General features: G+C 40.2%; 2 protein-coding genes across 8 annotated transcripts in view; one reads left to right on the forward strand and one right to left on the reverse strand.

Moving 5' to 3' along the window:
* LOC129242362 (FH1/FH2 domain-containing protein 3) overlaps positions 1 to 22,588 on the forward strand; it is a 181,063-nt gene that overhangs the window by 68,975 nt on the left and 89,500 nt on the right. For 3 of the 7 annotated variants that reach the window (XM_054878966.1, XM_054878963.1, XM_054878962.1), the window contains exon 2: positions 18,872 to 19,622. The exons of the other annotated variants lie outside the window; for them this stretch is intronic. In XM_054878966.1, coding sequence (XP_054734941.1) covers positions 19,434 to 19,622 — 189 coding nt within the window. In that variant the 5' untranslated portion in view covers positions 18,872 to 19,433. The remainder of the gene's footprint in view (positions 1 to 18,871; positions 19,623 to 22,588) is intronic. 7 annotated transcript variants of the gene reach the window in all.
* Positions 13,854 to 15,103, reverse strand: LOC129242363 (enoyl-[acyl-carrier-protein] reductase, mitochondrial-like). The gene has a single exon (XM_054878967.1). The coding sequence runs from the start codon at positions 14,999 to 15,001 to the stop codon at positions 13,922 to 13,924; it is 1,080 nt and encodes a 359-aa protein (XP_054734942.1). The 5' UTR covers positions 15,002 to 15,103; the 3' UTR covers positions 13,854 to 13,921.

Genomic DNA, 22,588 nt, shown 5'->3' on the forward strand with positions numbered 1-22,588 from the left:
TAATCCAGCCTTTCAATCCACTGTGCGCGATTTCCACCTTCGCCGCTGTTGGGCGGGCATGCCACATTATGAATAGGCGTTATAAGAAAGACTTTACAATGCAGCGTTCAGGCGTCAGACGAAGAATGGAAATTGTGTCACCAACGCATACAAACGCATTTTCTGTCACACACACACAAACTAATGCCTGTCTATTCACACCTGGGAACATGCATTTATGTGCATGTGTATGTGTGTACAAATATTTATAAACTGCTTTGTTTTTTTTTTGTTGACACATGCAACATAAAGCTGTTGCACAGTAGCTGCAACGCTTGCCACTGCACTAAGTGCGTAGTTAATGCGCCATAAAGCCAGAAGAATCGCACTTCGCCGTGCAACAATCTTCACTTCCTACCTTCTCACCTATGTATGTGTGTATGTGTGTGCATGAACTCACATGCCCTGGCAAGCGCAGTAATGGGCTTCTCATCGGTGTGGCGTGCAGGCGGGCAGCAGTTAAAGGCTTAATGTCCAGTGGAATGCCTCGCTAGCTGTGTAAATGTATCCGCTTTTGTGTCAATTTATGCTCGTGCGTTCAGCTATCAACAAAAAAAATCTAAAGTACACACACATACAAGAACATAGATAATTATTTGTGCGCGCTTGTGTGTGCGCCTGTCGAGGGAACTGTGCCACACATTTATCTCACGATTTTATAAATGCCCATTCCACACAATTGTTACCGCTTATTTTTATTTAACTTATTTTATTCCATTTTTATTGTATGTTTTCCAACTTTTATGCGCTGATAACTGTCGTGTCACAAATGCTACCTCCTTAGCCATGACTGTCGGCGGCACTAGGGGAATGGGACGGGGGGCGTACACATCGGCATTAAAAGCACAACATGGCAATATAATAATTTGTTCTTCTACACATTCTGCCACTGGCGACACAATTGCCACACATACACACACTCACACACACAAGTACGCACATTGAGAGATCTGAAAGGCTGTTGCCGGTGTGCGTTTGCTTGTGTGGCTTTAGCTGCGACTTTAGCTGCATTTATGACACGCAACAATCGCAGTCGTTGCCGCGTTGACCAACTTTGCCAGAATGCCAACTCATTATCCATCAAAGCGTCTTCGATGTGTTGCTTCTTGAACGGAGTGAAAGATGGCGAGGCATTACGGACAAATTACAATAGTAAAAATGTTTATTGTTATTGTAGTGGTAGCGGAAATGAGATGCATTTTTGTCTACACGCGTGCAAACAAATGTCGCAGCAGGAAGGCGGACAGACGTTTATGAAGTTTACAGTCACATGAACTAATTTCGCAATTGCGTTTGCTCAGACAGAAAAACAGGCAAAAAGAATATTGCGTGAGTTGAATGAATTTTTGGAATTTTGTTTTAAGAACGCGAATTTTTGCGCAAGTCAGCTACAATTAAACCGTGTTTTTGGTTGTTGAGAAATTAAACATGCAACATTTTTTAAATTTATGCATTATTTTCTCGGTAAATGGCTGCAGTGATTGATATCTCGTAAAGTGCCGATCAAATAATTCAAAGTTTATGACCGTTGTCAAGGTGATATTTCACACTAAAAAATTATTTTGCTGCTTTTTGCTTTTTCCATTCAGCTGTGAGTTACAGGGTGTTAAGAATGGAAGTCAACAAAGAGGCGATTCGGTACATTTTATAGTTTTTCCTTGATGAAGGCGAAAAGGCAAGTCAGCCCGCTGAAATTGTGAATTTATGGTGCCGATATTGTAACAGCAAATTACGTGCGATTTTGGTTTTGTCGACTCCATTCAGGCATTTTTGATGTTAAAGAAAATGTCGAGAATGCCGAAAATGTCGTAAAAATCACAGAAATAATCGAATGTTAGTAGTCGTAGCATCGTCCAGGAGCAAAAGATCGACCGTAAAATAGTTTTAGACAATTCCCGCAAAGCTGGACTCAAAAAGAAGTTCGATGTTTGGGTGCCACACCAACTAATACCAAAAACATTATGGATCGAATTTCTTTCTGCAAAGCCTTGACCAAACGGAATGAAGTCGACCCATTTCTTAAACTGGTAATTGGGGATGAGAAATGGGTCACATACGACAACATTGTACGAAAACGATCGTGGTCAAAGCGTGATGAAGCAGCTCTTTTTAAATAAATATCTGTTCAACTGTTGCCCTAACGCCATCACTGGCACTGATAATGAGACTTGATTTGAGAGCTCTGCTCTTGCCTAATAGTCTTCTTCTTCTTAATTGGCGCGATAACCGCTTACGCGATTTTGACCGAGTTTAACAAAGCGTGCGTTTCTTTCTCATGCTAACCGGCGCCAGTTGGACACGCTGAGTGAAGCCAAGTCCTTCTCCAACTGATCTTTTCAACGCATAGGAGGCCTTCCTCTATCTCTGCTACCACCAGCTGGTGGCGCATCGAATACTTTCAGAGCCGGAGCGTTTCTATCCATTCGGACGACATGACCCAGCCAACGTAGCCGCTGGGTCTTTATTCGCTGCGCTATGTCTCTGTCGTCGTAAAGCTCATACAGCTCATCGTTCCATCGTCTGCGATAATCGCCGTTGCCAACGTGCAAAGGTCCAAAAATCTTACGCAGAATCTTTCTCTCGAACACTCCAAGCGTCGCTTCATCGGATGTTGTCATCGTCCAAGCTTCTGCGCCATACGTTAGGACGGGCATGATAAGAGTCTTGTAGAGTGTTTGTTTTGTTCGCCGAGAGAGGACTTTACTGCTCAGTTGCCCACTTAGTCCAAAGTAGCACTTGTTGGCAAGAGAGATTCTACGTTGGATTTCTAGGCTGCTATTGCTATCGGTGTTAATGCTGGTTCCTAACGAAGTGTCTTACAACTTCAAGATCGTAACAGTCAACAGTGACGTGGGTGCCGATACGCGAGTGCGCCGACTGTTTGTTTGAAGACAGGAGGTACTTCGTTTTGTCCTCGTTCACCACATTCACTTTTCCTCTTTAACCAGTTTAGAGAAGGCAGAACTAACAGCTATGGATCATATTATCAAACGCTGGGTTATAATACTACAAAAATTATTCTCTGGTTAGTCAATTGATAAATTATACCAACTTTTATATGCGGATAAATCCAAGAAAAACGTGAATGCTGGGTTGTCAATATTTCGATCTGATCTGATCTCTCAACCATATTCCAGGAGCAGGTCGGATAGTTGCAAAATACAGGCTGGTCTAAAAGCCTCAGGCTAAAAAAATGACACTTAAGCAAGTGGACGACTCTAAAACCCTTCAAAACTTATTGAAAATCCATAATGAGATCATATATTGTGGATTCCGAGTTATGAAGGGCTTGAGTGTAACGTAAGTGCTAATAGACTGACAAAACGTGGGGCCCGGTAACGCCTATAAATCTCAGCGTAATTATGCGGAACACTCTAGGGTTATACTCCGGCACTATGTACATGCTAGGAAGATGACAGGAATCTGAAGCTGCTGGCCACAAGTCGAAATCAAAGATGGAAGAGGCAATCAAATGTAGCTAGTCGTGCTATTTCGAAGGACTTATGAACGACTTCTGAAGTGGGTTTTGCCGAAGAATCTGCTTTGTGGCTGGCTGAGAAAACGCCAAAATATATGTATGTATACTGATTGGCCACGTATTGTAAGCCATAGACTCATACATCTTGAAGAGTAAATTTCATCTCGTTTCTAAAGTGTCAAGCTTCATGAACAACAACAGATTTTATTACCCGAAAGACTCCAAAATGCTAAGTCTAAGTTTAAGGTTCTGCTTTTAAGGGTGATCTTATTTTTATGGGCAAATCAGAAAAATGCTCTTCGAAAATATGAGGAGCTCATCCAAACTCCCAATAACTATAAACGAGAATTATATTATATATATGAACAAAAGTTATATTTAGGTCACAGAGCGGGTATATCCTGCATAATAATAATATTAATAAGTTAATAATAATAATTGAGTTAAATTAAAATTAATAAAAATTTGTAAGTTCATAGAAAATCCAATTGATGATTTTGCTTTTTGTGCGAAATTTTTCAAAGTTTTTTTTACTTGAATACTTTTTTTTAATAATTTTTAAATGCCTGCAATTTCTCGATCTCTGTAAATTGGAAATAAAAAAATACCCATAAATTTTATTCGTCTTGCTAAATAAAATTTATTTACTGCTTTTCGTCGACAATGGAAAAAAACACTAAATTTTTAAGTGCTAATTTGCAATAGCGTCATGTCTTGCGCTGTAATATTTTTACTCCTTTCTTTTCTTCTTCGAATACAATGATTTTTGATGTTGTTTCTGAAATTTTTTCCAATTGACTGGCATCGGCAATTAAATGGAAAAAAATGCAGGAATGGCCAATTACCATTAACCAGCCATTTAGTAAAAGCTAATTTGAAATTATTAGCAAATTTGAACAATTGACGAACGAAGAGATATAATACAAACGCATTTGAGGAACTGCGGTTCAAAAAAAATTTAAATCTAAAATAGGCATTAAAAAGTGAAAAGGTGAAGAAGCAGCAGCAGCAGCAACATCAATAAAAGCAACAACAATGAACGCATTATAATTTTTCTTGGCGGCACTGCATACGACCATAACGTAATATTGCCGCAACGGCGGTCAAGTAAAAAAGAATTCAGCCAACCATTCAACCGATGAGTGCCAAAAAAAGTGAAAGTTCACTTATTTACTGGCGAAAAACGAAAAACTTAAGAAACAAACTTGCTGGCAGGCTGCTGCCTTTTTACCATATTTTTGGTTGTGCGCCGAATGGCGAAGGCGCATGCGCGTGTGTGTGTGTGTGTGGGTGCCATTACCACTACGATTGCCCCTGCAGTTGTTTTTTCAGCTGCCGCACGCAAGGCTTACAACACCAGCGCCACCACCGCAACGATTGCCATCGATGCCCACACATGCGACTGTATGTGGCTGGCGTCCAAAAATAGAAATATTTCATAATTAATGAAAAGTAAAACTTTTTCGAACGAATTCATAAATCGCATATGAATTACATGCAAAGCGTGATTTTGTGCGACTCTTGGCAATTATTGTTAGGTTGCGGCGCGTGGTTGCAATTGGCGAACGGCGTGCGCGCAAGTGCTGTGAAGCAATCAGGCAGATAGACCGAGCGACAGGCCGACTATTGGGCAGCTAAATACTCCTTTGCTCAAATGCTCGAATAAAAGTACAAAATTGAATACAAATTTTCATTTATGCAGTCATTAAGTAATCGTGAAACCCTGCATAGCTCCATACATGTAGATATGTATGTCTGTATGTGTGGATGTAGTGGCTGTGTGTCACATTAACTAAAATATGTAGCAACAAAGAAGGTCAAATTCGCACGACCCCTTCTACTCTTTTATGCTGCTATGCTGCTATGCTGTTATGCTACTATGCAGTTATGCAAACACACATATCACACAGATAGCCACTTAATGTAACGAACGGTACTTTTTTTGTACATAAATAATGGCAAATGGAAAATTTATTAGCCGCCAAATTTAAAAGCAATGAAAGGCCACTAACGAGGCGACTGTTGCCGTTGCCGTTGCCGTTGCTGCTGCTGCTGCTCACATTGGCGACTGCATAGCCGTCTCAGTTTACAGTTAGTGGCTTACGCATACAATGGTGATAAAGCAGAAATCTTCCGGGTTCAAAATTGCATGCAAATTTGTGGTGTTGCAAACATTCACTTACTTTATCTGCATACAGGGGCGTGCAATTAATGCCAAGGTAATGATTAGTAATGCCGTATAATTGGCCATTTGCTGGTTTATCAACTACTACTTGCACATACACGTCGTTTTTGTCTATTGGCGCATTTTGATTGTGTAAAAACTGTGGTTCTTATTAGTCGCTATGAATACATATTTGTTTGGTTACACACACACACTTTCGATTGGTTTATAGTGTGCGAAGAGCGGATTAGCTTCGGGCTGGAAGCCAGCAATTACAGCTACTCGAAGTGGAAGGCATTGCATGCAGCGCTCTCAATCCTACTACTAACGTTATTTTTTATCATATAATTCTTAGGCTAGGCTGATATGTTGGGAGGGAGTGAGAGAGTGCGCTCACATACGCATAATCCCGTTGTGATGTCATATATACACTTGTCGTGTGCCATTTTCATCGAACTTAATGAAACGAAGGTAGGTAGGTAGGGTACCAGAGTGACATTCCCCAAGTAGCACTAAAGCGTCGTTTCGATACCATAAAGGAGATCTCCAAACGGCAGATATCTACAGCCAGCCAGAGCTGTTGATATAACGGAAAATGTTGATGGGATTTAGATTAAAGCACTGTCTCAGGCTGTTGAAGAAAGGAACACCCAGTGACCTTAATCGTCTAGCTACCAAACACGGACATTTACAGAGAAAGTGCTTATTACTCTCCCTCTCTCAAAGGTATCCACAGCTCGAATGGCATTTAACTTTCAAGTTTTCTTCAACTCTTTTGGTTTCCTCAGCAGCCTGGCAAAGACGAATTTGCAAGTATATATATAAAAAAAATTACAAAATTACTGTTTAGTCTATCTAATAGGTGAACTAAGAAGTTATAATTTTTTATAGTTATACAGCACGAGCGGCCGCCACAGCCAAATGGTTTGGTGCCTGAATACTATGCGATAATGCCCGAAATTCTAGGTACGAAACACCAAATGATAGAAAAGAGTTTCTCTAATAGCGGTCGCTCTTCAGCAGGCAATGACAAACCTCCGAGTGTATTTTTGACATGAAAAGTTGCTTATGAAAGACCATCTGCCGTTCGGAGGCGGCATAAAATTTCTGGCTCCTTCTGGCTCCCAACAAGAAGTTCGGTAAAACACCCCAAAAGGGTATAAGCGATAAATATATATACTTGTATATAATACATACATACATATATAAGGTACATATGTAGTATAAGAGTATGCCAATTATTCCAAATAGTTTTCTTATCAATCTCCAATTCCTGTGCAATGGAATAAGTGCTCAAATGTCGACTCCTCTATTTTCATGATTTCATTAACATTTTCGACCATTGACCTTCCAGAAAGGACTCCTTGGAACCACCTCATTGCTATTACTTTGCTATTAGGTTCACAAAAGCCGAATTGTTTTGACCGCCTGTTTTGACTTCTAATTTTTTCGCAATTTAATAAAAAATGTGAGTTCAGCTCAATCGCACATCCCATCGTCTATTCAAAATCCAAGTTAAGAAGACTGAAAAAGGGGAAAAAAGTAAGCAGTATAGGAGTGAAGAATAGAGAGCAGAAAACAGAAAATTACAGAGCGATTCTAATAGCGCAGTTTGAGTTAATAAAGGGTTTTCCAATAAGAGATGTCGTTTTGATATTCAAAGAAAAATGCTATTTTTTAATACAAATGATCCGATGCCGTTAATAGTGGAAAATAACATCACGCAAATGACCACCACGACCACGCTTACAGGACAATATCCTTTTCATGAAATTTTCCATAACCGAATTGCAAAGTGGCTGCCCTGTGTCCTCGATAGCCTAACGAATTCCATCTTTGAGGTCTTGAATCGACACTGGGCTGTTGGCGTAGACCTTCTCATGCACGTGGCTCCAAAGAAAAAAGTCACAAGGTGTTAAATCACAAGATCGCGGTGGCCAATTGTGATCACCTCTTCGAGAGATGACACGGTCCGGACACTTTTCCCATAAAAGATCAATAGTTTCGTTGCTTGTGTGGCACGTAGCGCCATTTTGTTGAAAGTAAACGTTGTCCAGATCAATACCATCCATTCCAATTCAAATCGTTAATCATCTCTCGATAGCGATAGATAACACCTGTTATTGGAAAACCCTTGATGAGGCTGTCGCAATGGCACTGAAGAATAAAACGAATTTTCTCTTATATTTTTTTCCTTTATTTATTTTGGAACGCTGTTCGAGGGTCGTTTGAAAAGTCATAGTCACCTTTAAAGCGTATACGTTTCGTTTAGCGTTGTTGTAGTCTGTTGATCCCTTCCGAATAATGGGATTTGTCCAAGTCTGAAGAATAGTCATTCGCTTCCGCAAAACCTCCTCGTTTGAATAAAACCATTTCTTCAAATTGGAGAACAAATAGTAGTGCGATCCGAGGGACCGGATTCTGGAGAATAGTGGCGATGTAAAACGAGTTGGAGCCCTATTTCCATTAATTTTGCGTCCACAAATGCTGAGACGTGAGCTGGCGCTTTGACGTGATGGAAATGGAAAATCACTTGACTTTCTCGATTCCAACGAATGTCAAACACAAAGAAATATGCCGATCTGTCTGAAAGTTGGTGCGAGTTCTTCCAAGGGATGCCACTAACTAAACATAACCTCGATATGCGCCAGTAGTGTCATCTCTCTGACTTTGTGCGGACTTCTCAAACCCTCGTAACCCACATCTGACCACATCAAATTCAAAACTGTCAGATAAGTTTGATTTAAGCCTGATGCCACCTTTAAATTGCGGCCTAGTAGGACCAAACGCAATATAGAGATAGTGAAACGCAACTTTCCGCTGCATTTAATATTTTGAAGTTTGGTACTGTCAGTGAGCAAAACTAGCTGTTCCTTATTTATGTCGTCTTAATTAATTTTAGCCTCACTATACCCCCTGAACAGAATTGTAGCGGACAGATAGTAACGGGGTAATGTTTAATGCATGAAATTGCACAGAATTGCGGGCGGGACTGATTTCCTGTCGTCGGTTATTTTTATGCCGTTAAAATAATTAAAATCATTTATATTTTCTCCGATGGGTTGAAGACTCAGGGTTGTTTTTCTCATTACTTGATCACAATTTGTTGGTTTACAAGCAACAGCAGGTAAATAACAAGCAAATATTATTCGATTTGCAGAAGAAAACCCGCAAAATATCAAAAATTTACTTCTAGAAAGAACTTGTTTTTTAATAATGAGATTAAACGAAATACTACACAAATATAACAAAGAAAATTCTTCAAAAAAATAATTGTATTGTAGCCACAATATGTCAGCTGAAAGCCGTTCCGTCGCAATTGTGTTTAACCTATCACATTTTCCAACGGAAGTGAATCAGCTGATCACCACCTGCCATCCCGTTAGCCACTGTCCCGCTGCAATTCTGTTTCCGGGCTTACACAAATTTTAAATGCCATATCAACTAATCTTGAAATATGTATCGGAATTCGGGAATTTGAAAAGTTTTTGAAAGAACTGGAATGCGTTTATCGGCGAAATAAAGTTAACTGGAATCTTAGAGGTTAATTAGGTAAACCGCCCTAAATAAATAATCGAATAGATAACTTCTTCTTTCAAACTCTTTAAATTACAAAAACGAAGTCATTTAGTACTTGGCAACGCTCAATCAAGTGTCCTGTGCCGATGGGTAGTTCTCAAAGTGGATGTGTATGCCAACTGTCTATCTGCAGAGATCAATTTAGGCAGGCATTTTTGGAATGAGCGAACTGTCATTCTGAGCGACAGTCAGGCGGCTCTCAAGGCACTGCCATCCTGTGAAGTTAAGCCCGCACAGGTCCATTACAGATTTTGCAGTCATCTGCACAGGATTGAGATATGGTCCACCGACCGACTCTTGTAGTTACCGGGTACCCCAATACTCCTTCCTCTTGAATGCGGCGCTATAGCGCGGAGAAGGTTGCGATATCTCGGCCAATTGCAGCCTGAATAAATGCCCAGCTCAATCTTAAGGTTAATAAAGGAACTGGGTTTGGATGAGGTACTCTGATGAGTCGAGAGCACAAAAGACCCAAAGGTCGGAGTGCAAACCTCAAATCTATCTGCCTCTGTAGTACTCGGCAACTGACAGCATTAAATTTCTTTAACCAGTTGTCTGTAAGTGCAAAAATGGATACTTTGAATCAAAAATATCTAAAAATTTTAAGCTTTATAAGCCTGTATTTCTGCACGCTCATATTCTGCATATGTGTGTGTGTGCATCTGTATAACTGCCGGTTCATAATAAAGTTAATTTATCGCTGTGAAGACATACAATAGCAGAGTGGCGCAAAATCGGTATGACTAATCGTTGTTGCTGTTGGGGCCCCAACAGGTTATTCCCTTTTCACGCCATACCTCGCACAGCGAATTTCAACCTCAATTGCCACTGTTTCGGCAAAACCAAAAAATAAAAAGTGCAATTACAAAAAGGAATGAAATAAGTTTCAATTCGAAGTGAATATCGCGTGTACCTTCGTTGCTTTCCACGAAGTTTTAAGCCGTTTTTTCAACGGCGCACAAATTCAGCAGCAGCGAAACGCCAACCGTCGAGCAACCTTCGTCTCTTCCATTCAACAATGTTCTTTCGCATGTTTGTTTTTCGGGTTTTATTTACACTTTTTCTTCCATTAATTTTTGCTGTGCCTTTGCGCGCTCTTTTGCAATTATTTATTGCTTTAGTTGCGCCAGCAAATCGCACCTGCTCGTGTTGACGCTACGCTTGTTGCCCTGCTTTAACTGCTCTTCCAATTCCAACTTCAATTTCAGCTGCCTTTTGCACATTCGCATGGCAAGTAAAGTTCTGCACTTCATTCGCCTTCTGCGCCGCTCCAGATGCCGTTCCGACTTAATTTCTACTTGCTGTGTGCCCCCTTCCGTTGTGGGCTTCCTATCGATGATCTGACCTGGCGGATTATTGGTGTTGTGCCGTTTGGTTTTAATGCATTCAAACACGAATTCATTCATTTTGTGTTACCTGCTGCTTCCTGCTTCCCAAGGCGATACGACGAGTGTAAGTAGTTCGTCTGGTCGTTGCATCGGTGAATTAACTGGGAGCAGCCCGTGGCTTATAGTTGGCTGTTAGTTGCCGGCTGAAGTCAAACATGCAACGGGTATTTCCTTTATTTCGCTATGTTCCCACGCAAACGAAGAAATTCATACGAAGAAGGTAAAAGCAAAAGTAGAAAAGGTAAAACCGCTTTGGGTTTGTGGCGCAAAAAAGCCAAGGAAAACAAGGAAGTGTGGGTAATCGTAAGATTTAGGTCTTGCGCAACCTTTTTTTTCGCTTGGGAATGGCATTGTGCACATAAAAGTTTTATGGAAAGCAATGTATGCTGGGGATTAACTTTAAAATTGACTAGGTGTGGGTAAATTTAGCTAAATGTTATTCAAAGCTGCAAAAATCGAGGGCTTCGTAGAAGTCAAGGCGTGCTAATCAAGCAAACCAAGGTCAAATTGTGAAACTTATGTTTAAATGAAAGAAAAAAGTAATAGAATATCTAAGCTGATAGTATATACGCGTATACCTTTCCGATTAAAGGTGTGAGGTGGTGCAATAAAATGGCAGATTTTCGTATGTAAATAAAAAGTTTTTACTTTTATAAAAAAAAAAATTTTTCGATATGATTTGTTTTTTATTTCATTAGGTTTTTCAGTAGCATTTTCAGGCAGTTAACACCATATAGATATCTTCGAACTTCGAACACATCTCTCTATCCGCAAACTCTAGTTTGACGGTCGTGCTGGGGCAATCGTTCCAAATAGGCAGGATTGGATCGAGGGGGAAATCGGCACCGCAGCTTGCACCTCTGTCTTCACTGACACTTTAAACTGCCGAACACTACTAGTGTTTTTCAGGCAGAAGTCTTTGCGATCCTGCAGGCATGCAAAATGCTTAGGGAACGCGGGAGTGAGGGAGATATTAACATTTTCTCCGATCAAGGCTCTGACGACGCCATGGTGCAGAACGAAATTAGTAAACTCCTGTAAGGAGGAGATCAAATCTCTTGGGTGTGTAGGTAACCTTTCTCTGATCTGGGTTCCAGGACATAGGAACATAGAGAGAAATGAAATTGCTGATGAGCTTGCCAGGAAGGGGACTGAATGAGACATCTTACCCGATCATTGGCATCCTCCTGACAGTTGTTAAAGGGGAACTGCATAAATTATTTCTCAAAAAATCGCAGAAAAGATGGAGCTCCATATCTTCATGTGCTATTTCGAAAACCCTTTGGCCCCAATACGATATACAAAGGACCCAGAAAGTCTTTTGAACTCCTCACTATTCAATTTCCAAACCCGTAGCTGTGTTTACCGGTCACTAGACGACCGGCTCGCACGTGGAAAAGCTAGGGTTATGATTTAACCCCCATTGCAAAAGCTGTGGGGACCTTTCAGAGAAGGATACTATAGAGCACTTTCTCTGTAAATGTCCAAGCTTGGCAGCTAGATGACTAAGGTCAGTGAGCGCTACTTTCTTCGACAGCCTACATAAACAGCTCTGGCTGGCTTTAGATATCTGCCTGTCGGAGGTCTCATAATGACATCAAAACAGCGCTTTAGTGCCACTTGGGGAGTGCCAAACCGGCACTCCAACCATTCCAGCTACCTACCTACTTAGGTTTTTCAGTCTATGGCATTAACATATAAAACTCCTCTACCAACACATGTCCAGGAATCCCATATCCATAACTTCTTGGCATAGTTCGGGCTGTACATCACTTATAACGCATATGCTTTTGTTCTGTTCCTCTTGAATCCGCTCAGGCTAACGGACGTAGATCATACCTTTCAGATAGCCCAAGAGAAAGAAGTCTAATAGCATCGATTCACAAGGTATTGGCGGCCATTTCTCCTTGTTATTTCGTGAGATTATACGGCCTGGGAAATTAGTTAGCAATATGGACCTTGTTTCGAGCACTGTGTGGAAAGTGGCTCCCTCCTATTGAAAGCTCATATTGTCGAAGCCCATGTCAGAGAAGAAAAAGAACCACACAGGTGTAAAAGGAAGAAGGGGCAGCTGAGAAGAATGTGCTGAGATGATTCCACGTCATTCTACAGCCAGCTTCTGCAGAGAGGACTTAAAGTAATCCCAAGACTCACCGCATGCAGACTTAACGTGCAATGTGTGTGAGGATACCTACCAGATTCGAGAGCTGCGACTTTGTTAGCCAGAAAGATCTCGCGACTTTGCATGATGGCGAAGTAGCCCAGCGCTCACTGAGTTGCGCGAGGCCCATCTTTCCAGGAGTGTACCACAGGTTCTCAAGGGAACCCCAATCCTCACATTTCGTGGTGAAGCCGTCTCCAGGGGCCCTTGTCTATCCAGCGCATCAGCCCAGCAGTTTCCCTCTAAGCCGCTGTAATTGGGAACACAGGCGAACCTAATTTCGAAGCATTCGGATGCCCTAATTGCCGCTTGGCTGTCGGAGTAAATATTTACGTCCTTTACAGTAATTACAGAAGTAAGCAACCAATTCACTGCTTCCTTAATTGCGGCTACCTCCGCTTGGAAAACACTACAGTAGTCTGCAAGCCTCAATTTGTAACCTGACGAAACATAATCGTAACGCACACACATTTTTACTGATTTAATTGAAACAGAAACATGGATTTTATTTATAGGACATGTTTCTGTAGTTATAAATAATTTAATGCCTATGCGACAAGCTGCCAAAGAAATATTTGCTTCAGCAACCTCTACGATTGTGCTGGTTATGTCGCTGTTTTCTTTTCAAAACCGAAGCAAGAATAAAATCATTGTCCTAGAAAATATTTAAGCAATTTTAGACCCTGCTTTTAATAATGGAATGCAGCCCAGCGTTCCTTTCGGCTGAAACGTAAAAATTATATTAAGTGAGCAAGTTTGTCCTGTTGACCCTCTTACCACACTGTGCTACGAAAAAAGCATTGGGGCTTATTCGCCAAAATTTGTTCCTGATTTTATTGCTTTCATTCTTTCTCTCAAATAATTACTTGAAATTTGCTTTTCTTTTGACGTTTTAGAGGCATTTAATCATTTAGAAGACTAATGGAACCCTGTTTTATCTCATTTTGGCTCGCAAGCTTTGCATTCAGAAAGCTGTCAAACTTTCAACTTGTCTTCCTAAAAGTATGCATATAAACAACTATGTTGGTCCTTTTTGCACTCGATAATCCCGATAATTTTATTTAATAATAGATTTATGTAATTACTACACATTCAACAAATGGGGGCCTTGGTTAGCGTTGCATATCCAAAATGTATTTCTTTCCCACCAACCCCTTTATGTCTAACGTTGCCGCCACAGCCGCTTTGTACTCTGTTAGCGGCACCATCTCATGCTTGACACCCTTCAATTTGCCCTGCTCCAGCAATTTCGTGAGGTCGGCGAACATTTTTTCACGTACAGGCGTTTTTACGTGATCCCTCATCCAACGCGTGATCCAAAATCCACAAAACGATACGTTTTTAAAAATAAGCGCCGACGTTGACACCATTACTGGCTTTCGCGACATACCGCCATAAGTGGCCATCACCCCCATGGGTGCAAGTTGTTTTGCTATATCCGATGCGTTCTTACCACCAACACAATTGAGCGCCAGACGCGGCGTTGGCAACGTTTTTTTAAAGATGTCTGTCTGCGCCAATTGCTCCTCTGTGAGTACTTCAGTTGCACCTAATACCCTCAAATATGTTCTTAACTCTTCGAAATTCGGGCGATTGCGTACCACACCGACCGACTTGAGCCCCCACGCTTTGCAGAGTTGATGTACTACTTGGCCCACCGCGCTGTTGGCACCATTCTGTATGACACAATCGCCCTGGGCAAGTGGCACGAAATCCTTCAGCATGCGGTAGGCAGTTGGTGGATTTACAACCAACGTGGCAGCTGCAACCAAATCTATTTTATCGGAAACGCACATCAGCTGATGTTCTGCAAAGGTGGCGTGCGTACGCCAAGTGCCCAGTGCATTTTCGGCCACAACGACGCGATGCCCTGGTTTAAGCTGCTTTACCTTTTCGCCAACCCGCAGTACTTCTGCTACAGCCTCATTCCCGGCAATGGCTGGTAGGGGCAGCTTTATTGGATATTTGCCTTGTATGGTGTTGATGTCGGAGGGATTAATGGGTGCGGCCAGCAGCTTTACCAGCACTTCTGTGTCTTTTGGTTCTGATACTGCCAATTCCACGAGCTCAAGTACATCAGCGGGCTCGCCGTGCTTGCAGTATTGCAGCGCTTGTGCGCAAATATTCGACGCGCTGCGGCAGCATCTCCGTCGTAAGGCGCGTTGTATACGGTGGCGTAAATGTGAAAACATAATCGTTGAACGAATCAGTTTTGAATCCGTTCGGTTTATTATTTTTTCATTTGACGGCAAATAAATTGTCAATTGTCACTTTGGTGCAAGGAAAGTGTGTTGGAAGAGTTGGAAAAAGTGTTCGAAAATGATAATTTGTGAGGAATAAAACGATACTTTTGCAATATCGGAAATCGAATTTTGAAGTATTGAAATGCTCACAAGAGCGACGGCTGGGTATCTAAGAAACAAGAGGTGAGAGGTCGCCTTACGGTTGGAAAAGCAACCATTTTTTTTTCTTTTTTGGAAATTAAATTACTATATTTCTGCTTCAATATAATTATTTTTCACAAAAGCTTAGCTCATAACCTAAGCCACATCTTCAATTAGTCTTGACACCTGAACTGTTAACCTTTGGCTTTCGATCTTGAGGCGTTGCACACGAAGAGCAGCAGTCTCAAATTCATCCTCCTTAACGGGAAAACCTCGACTTTTTGTGCGCTCATACATTAAAATGCACTACAAAGTCCAAGGTTCTCTTCACCAAATGCCCACATGAAGGTCAACTTTCTACAGCAAACAAAAACGTTGTTGTAGCTTTCTCAGTTTAGTGGTGCAAAATTCTTTGAAATCTCTTACACATTGAGGGGAATTCATAGCTGTTTCAATGTTCTCCACTTTGCATGCTCACATTCCAAGCAACGGTTTATAGTGCGAGCACATATGCACATGCGATTGTAGACAAACACATACGCACAAACCCAAACTGTGAATTACACAATACGTGAAAGTGAAGCCAAAGTCAGGCAGCAATGGAACAAAGCTGCGAAAATTCAACTTGCTTAGTGAGCCAACTCAGCGAATTCGGCGACTCAGCTGCGTCATATCGTCAATTTTAGGAAAATGTGGGTGACAGCACTGCGTGCTGATGTGCTAGCTAACGAGTGTGAGTCCATGTGTGTACATACATGTGCGTGTGTGAGCCATCGATTAACTTGCAGCGATGAATTGTAATTATGTTGTTTGTTGGGCGTGCTCGGCAATTTGTTTGAATTAGTTTGTATGCTTTTCATTTAGCATAATGGACGGGTGTTGGCAGTAAACTGTATAAGCCAGCTACTAGAGCGCTCCCCTTTGCATCAATGCTTGTTGTTAGCTAAATTAAAATGCTATTACTTGTAAATAATATCTACAATCAATTTTATTGTATCACTCGTCTTAAAAGTTCGTTTTGGCTATAAACAAATATTTGCCATAAAACATTTCCATTAGTTGAATGAATTATAAAAGCGGCAGTGCCCTAAATTAGTCATGGGTGAGAATTGTGACTTGAGGCCACCGGGTTCCCTCTAGAAATTTCAAAAAATCGATTTTTTGTTTTTTCGATATTTCGAAAATATGCGTCCTGTATCTCAAACTTTAAACTCATTTATCTCGAAACGATTTTTTTCGGTCTGGTGTTGTCAAAAAAAAAAGCAAACAACAACTATTCAATAATTGTTTGTGGTTTTTGTGTTTCAAATAAATATAGAAGAGCCAAAATGGACAACACCGTCCAGATCCAATTTTTCGGAAGGGTCAACTCCAGCACCATTTTTAAAATTATTAAAATTAAAAAAAAAAATCATTTTTGTATGTAAAGAAAGTTAAGTGAAAAGCCTAAAAAGTTGAAACATAGTTTTTAATATTTTTTATGCAAAAAAAAAATTCCAGAAAATACCCTAAACTTTCATGCTCTAGACCACCGGGACCCCTTAAACGGGAGAGATTTGTGACAAAAAAGGAGAAGAACAGAAAAATAGAAAGAAAATAATGAATAGGAAATAAAAACAATAAATAAAAAAAAGTTTATATTAAGCGAACTTCTTGCTACGCGGCATCATAAATGGCTATAAGCCTGAGTGTGTCCTAACCTAACTTTAAACAGGTTTCATGCTACTTTCACACAAGTACTACTCAGCTTGGAAATACTATTTACGAGTTGAAATGCCACGCAATTTAAGTATATAGTTCAACTACTGCAAAAACCATATAATGCAACTAAATAGCTAACTAATTATTCCTTTACTAGTTTTTATGAATTTGCTATTTTTTCGTTTTCTTACTACTTTATTTTTGTTGTGACGCCATTATTCTCGTGTGACGCCTTATTTTTTTTGTTTGAGTCAGATCCGTTTCGTGAGATCCAAGTAAAGCAGCAAACTTTTTATCTCTTTGTCTGAAATGTTATTAATTTGCTGTAAGAAAGACCTACCGAAAGAGCGAAGTCCTGCTCTAGCTACACCTGGATATTCGCATAAATAGTGGGTAAGACTTTTTTCAGCTTCTCCGCCTGACAGCTTCTGCCAATGCAATTGAAAGGATACACTACTTTCCAGTGACTTGTATGAGTTGCAGTGATACGTGAGATGCTTGGGCGATGGCATCCTAACAGTCATCCTCTGGATGTTGTACGAGGACCATGTTTTTCTTGTCGCATGTCTTGTGCATGTAGTTATTTGTTTCCACCTTCTTGCGGCTAAAGCATAGTAGTTTGAAGCAATGCATATTTTTATTCTATTTAGTGGGCCAGGACTCTGTTATGCGCAGTGCCAAACCTTATCTTCCTAGCTCATCTGCTTTCTTATTATCATCTATATTCCTATGGTCAGGAACCCAAATTAGAGTAATTTGAAGCCAATGACTAAGCAATTCCAGCTCCTCTCTACACTGTAAGAACAGTTTGGATGAAATGGAGTTGGAATTTAAGGCCTTGATAGCTGCTTGCCCTTACTGAAAAGATAGTTACTCTTGCACCAGTTTCTGCGTAGTATTTTAGTGACTTACATGGTTCTCTAATAGCTAATAGTTCTGCATGGAACACGCGGGCATAGTCAGAAAGTCGAATTGATTTGGATATTTTGAGCGGCACCGATTAGATGCCAACCCCTACACCACAGTTCATTTTAGAACCTTCAGTGTAGATTTCAATGTCGAATCACCTTCCCTTTTCTCCTCCTCTACGTGTTCCACCGTACCGTAAAATCTTTTTTGAAGTTAAGGTCTGGGATTGTGAAGTCTGATTTGTTTTTGAACAGGAGGATCTTGCTGTGCTCGTGCGATGTTGTTGTCCAGCATCCTATGTATGTATCTGAATCTCACCGCGCCTTTTTTTTACTTTACATAGTTTTTTGAAGTGCAAGATGTTTTCCGATATATATTTTTTGAGTATGCAAACCCTGGTTGGTTGGTTGGTTTAAGTGGTGATTTGTCCGTAATCCAACTAACGCTTCCGCACCATTTTGTTACCACATCCTGGTTACCAACTTGTTTACCAGGAACCTTATCAGGTTGTTGACATCTAAGCCAGACAGTTGTTCAGTCTCGAACAGCGGTTTGCCCACGGTTAACATTCTGGCCTTCCATAAGGCAGGGCAAAATCCAAACTTTTTACGAAATAGGCTGATATCTTTGGACAAATTAAATTAAACAATACATTTTAAATTTATTTTGTCCAAATACTTACAAAAAAAGTGTAAATACAAATTTAAATCCGTTTGTGGAAAAAGTTTATGAATTGGGGTGCAACTTACCCCAGTGTGTCGTTTACGTAAAAAAAGGTTGAATGCAACGTAAAGTAAAAACTCTAATGTCACAAGTAGGCAAACCTTCAAAAATTGAATCTTGTCCTGGTGTTTTTTTTTTTGTTTTGTTAAATAAGAAAATATCTTCCATGCCACAAAGTCAAACGAGCGGCAAGCAGCAGCGAAAATGCCGAAAAACTTTAAAATTAACGTCACCGCAGTGAAAAGCTGGACGCAAACCTCAATATTGTGCAAAACTCTCAGCTGCAAACTCAGCTGCAGTATCTGTAAATGTTAAAAAACAATTTGTCTGCCCTTTCATTTTTAGATCTTTAACTAACAAAAGTCCACTGTTGATGACAACAAAAAGCTACGAATAAACAAAAAGAGCCTCAATGAAAGTGATTTGCTAAATTAACTCAGTTTACAAAGGAAAAGTGAAATACACCTAAGCGTACATGCGTGTGTGTGTGTGTGTGTGCACCTATGTACTTACACATGTGCATATGTACGTAAGAGACAAAAGTTTACATAAATAAACGAAAAAAAGTGATGCGGGAAAAACGTAAATTATGAGCTAAAACCAAAACGGCGAAGTTAGCCAAGTTAGCCACAGTTTAACATGTTATTTAACGGTTCACAAGTGGCGGAAAGCGAAAACTCTCACACACTTGTCGACATACCAACGCAGTAGTGAATTAGTGTGCTTGTGTTTGTGCGTGCGTGCGTGTGTGTTCGTGCATATGTAAAGTGCATGAGATAATAGCAATAAAAGTGAAATAATAAAAGCAACGAAACAACGAAAAATAAAACGCGAAACCAGAGGCAAATAATCGCAGGGTTGGAGTATTTGCGAGCAATCGCTCCAAACAGCAACAACAACAAACAACATGATAGTGAAAATGGATCCAGATGAATTGATTACACTGCGGGTGCAGTATTTGGTCGACACTGATCCGCTCAATTGCACATCCATGTACCCGATACCGACGCGTGCACCGACCTATGGTTTTGCCGCCACAATGCCACTGGCCACGCAATTGGGCACCATTCTCCGTCTGCTGAGCGCACCACATCGGGTGAGATAACTAACTAAATTGTCATTAATTTTAATGAGCCAACTGCTCTTAATAACACTGTTATCTAATGTGCTGTACTTAAACGTGCATACGTACGTGCATTAGGGATGTGCTTAATTTTATGGAAATTTTTGTATTTGAGTTTTTTGTTGAAGGTCAAATACTCATTTTTTATAGATTTTTTTAGAATTTTTTTTTTAAGAAAACAAAATGCGATCGTTTTGATTTTATAGTATGTTATTATTGGCATCAAATAGTATACAAAAACATTTTTTTTTGTTTTTGACATATTTTTTTAGTAGTGTGGCACCAAAGGAAGCGTCTTAAAAAACAGATAGGTGGCTTGTCAAGAGAATTTTAGCTATTCAAGACAACTGAAAAGAAAAAGTTAAAGTGATTATTATTTTGTAGGCTTGTCATTCTGGCAGCTGCCACAACGGGAAACTTTTATTGAAAAATATCAAAATGGCAAACTTTAAAAAAAAGGCATGTTTTTCGGGTGGAAACCAGACTGTAGTATAGAAAGTTAGGGCTGAAAAGAAACGAAAGTAGCACCTGCCAGAACTACTGATGTGTTAAATAACTGATGAAAATTCCAGATCAATCGGTGAAATAGAATTTGCTGTAGTTCGTTTACAGACCAGAAAAACGTTGTTTTGAGAAAAATACATTTCAACTTTTCGCTGTGACATCTACAGTTGCCGTGCGGCTAACCAAACGCAGCTACGACGTGTTCTTCAATATAAATAAATATATTTTTTTCAATTTTTAACTGAAGTGTATATTCATATGAAAAGAAAGCTCAGGTCGAAATCAGTGAAGAGAAATCAGTAGCCCTCTTAAGGTGTAAAAGCGTGCAGATCACATAATATTATATTTTTCTGTACTGTCTTGATACGTTGAGCTAAGAAATTGTATAAGTTATAATGAAACCTAGCCAGAGCTGAAGATATCTGAAAACTTCCATTTTCCACTTAAGATTGTCCGTTAATGACTACAGGTGAAGAGCTTCAAACTATTTCATAACTAAATAAAATATCTCAATACGGCAATCAGATGGATCAGATGGATCTCTTAAACAACCCTAGTCGAGATATATGTTTCAATAAGGTTGCCATCTACTTCCAATAAAACCTTGGTTGTTTAATTTGTTTTTTAAAATTTTAAAATGTGCTATTACGATATTCGCACGAGTGCATTAGTACCAAATGCCAAAAATTGTGAAAAACTTGACTTGTAAAGAGATAAACTCAGCTTCCCCGTGCAGCGGCACAAATTCCAAGTTACCACGATCCTTAGAATTCAAGGCCATGCTTGAGAAGTTTGTGGGAGTGGAATATTCTGGAGCAAACTGATTCCGCTGTTTACGTTTGTCGTTAAACGATTCATGATGACTTGCCAAACTGTTCTGAATAGAAATGTCAACATAGTTGGACATTCTCAGCCGTGAAACCACAGTTATCGATATCGAAGTTGTCATGCAGCTAAAGAAACACCCGAAACATGTATCACATTATGTGCGCAACTAAGTTCTCGCTGTTTTTTTGATGAAAATACAACTTTATTCTGAAAAAAACGGTTACAAGTGAATCATTGAAAGTATTGCCCATCGCTGGCTACAACTTTTTCCCACCTTTCTGGTGTATCTCTTATGCCGTCGCGGTAAAACTGTTCATCTTTTGAGGCTATCCACGGATCAAGCCATTTTTTGATGTCTTCATATGAATGGAACTGCTGGTCAGCTAGACCATGTGCCATCGATCGAAACAGATGACGGCGCAATATCTGGGGAATAGGGCGGGTGGGGTAGGATTTCCCATATCAATGCTTCCAGGTAGGTTTTAACGGGTTTGGCAACGTGAAGCCGAACATTGCCATGCTGTAGAAACACTTTTTCCTGCCTCTCCGCGTATTGCGGCCGCTTCTCGCGCAGTGCTCGGCTCAATCGCATCAATTGAAGTCGATATTGATCCCATGTGATGGTTTCGCTTGGTTTTAACAGTTCATAATAAATAACACTGACTTGATCCCACCAAATACATAGCATAACCTTCGCAGCGTGAATATTCGGCCGAGGCGACGACGTGGAAGCATGACTGGGCAGTCCCCATAGCTTTTTTTTCTTTGGATTGCTGTAATGAATTCATTTTTCATCACCCGTCACGATGCGATGAAGAAAACCCTTCCTTTTTGCCGCTGGAGCAGTTGTTCACAGGCGAAAAAACGACGTTCAACATCTCTTGGTTTTAACTCATAAGGAACCCAGGCGCCCTGTTTCTGAATCATTCCCAAAGCATGCAATCGCTTGGTAATGGATTGACGGGTAACTCCTAATACTGAAGCAAGCTCTTCTTGCGTTTGACACGGATCCTCTTTGAGCAGTACCTCCAATTCAGCGTATTCGAAGGTTTTTGGCCTTCCTTCACGCGGACGGGCGTCAACATTAAAATCACCGTTTTTGAAGCGAGGGAACCAATCTCGGCACGTTATTTCACTTAAAGCAGCATTTCCATAAACTTTTTGTAGCTTTGGATGCGCTTCAGCCGCTGTTTTTTTTCGAATGAAAGGGGAAAATCAACACTTTCCGCAAATGACGAATATTCGGCACAAAATCAGATATTTTCACAAAACCAAAAGTATAAGATACCAAAACAAAATCACTAATGCGTCGAAGCAGTTTCTTTACCATATGTCTAAGCTTGCTTTATGACGTTTAGGTTATGTTAGAATCGACTATCACACACTGCTGGCGACATCTATTGACAAATAGCGGGAACTTACTTTCGCACCTAATAATATTAAATGTCAACCTGTTTAATATTTTTGTGAAAAAACATTTTAAATAAAAGTTAAGTCTCAACCCTTTTAAGAAATAATCTTCGTTTTAAGTTGTACAAAATATATCTGATTTGATACCCATGGTATGATATTTTTTTTTTAAGTGTGGAAAATCCAACAGCTTGTAA

This window comes from Anastrepha obliqua, chromosome 3, assembly GCF_027943255.1.
Source record: "Anastrepha obliqua isolate idAnaObli1 chromosome 3, idAnaObli1_1.0, whole genome shotgun sequence".
In the NCBI taxonomy this organism is placed as follows: Eukaryota; Metazoa; Arthropoda; class Insecta; order Diptera; family Tephritidae; genus Anastrepha; species Anastrepha obliqua.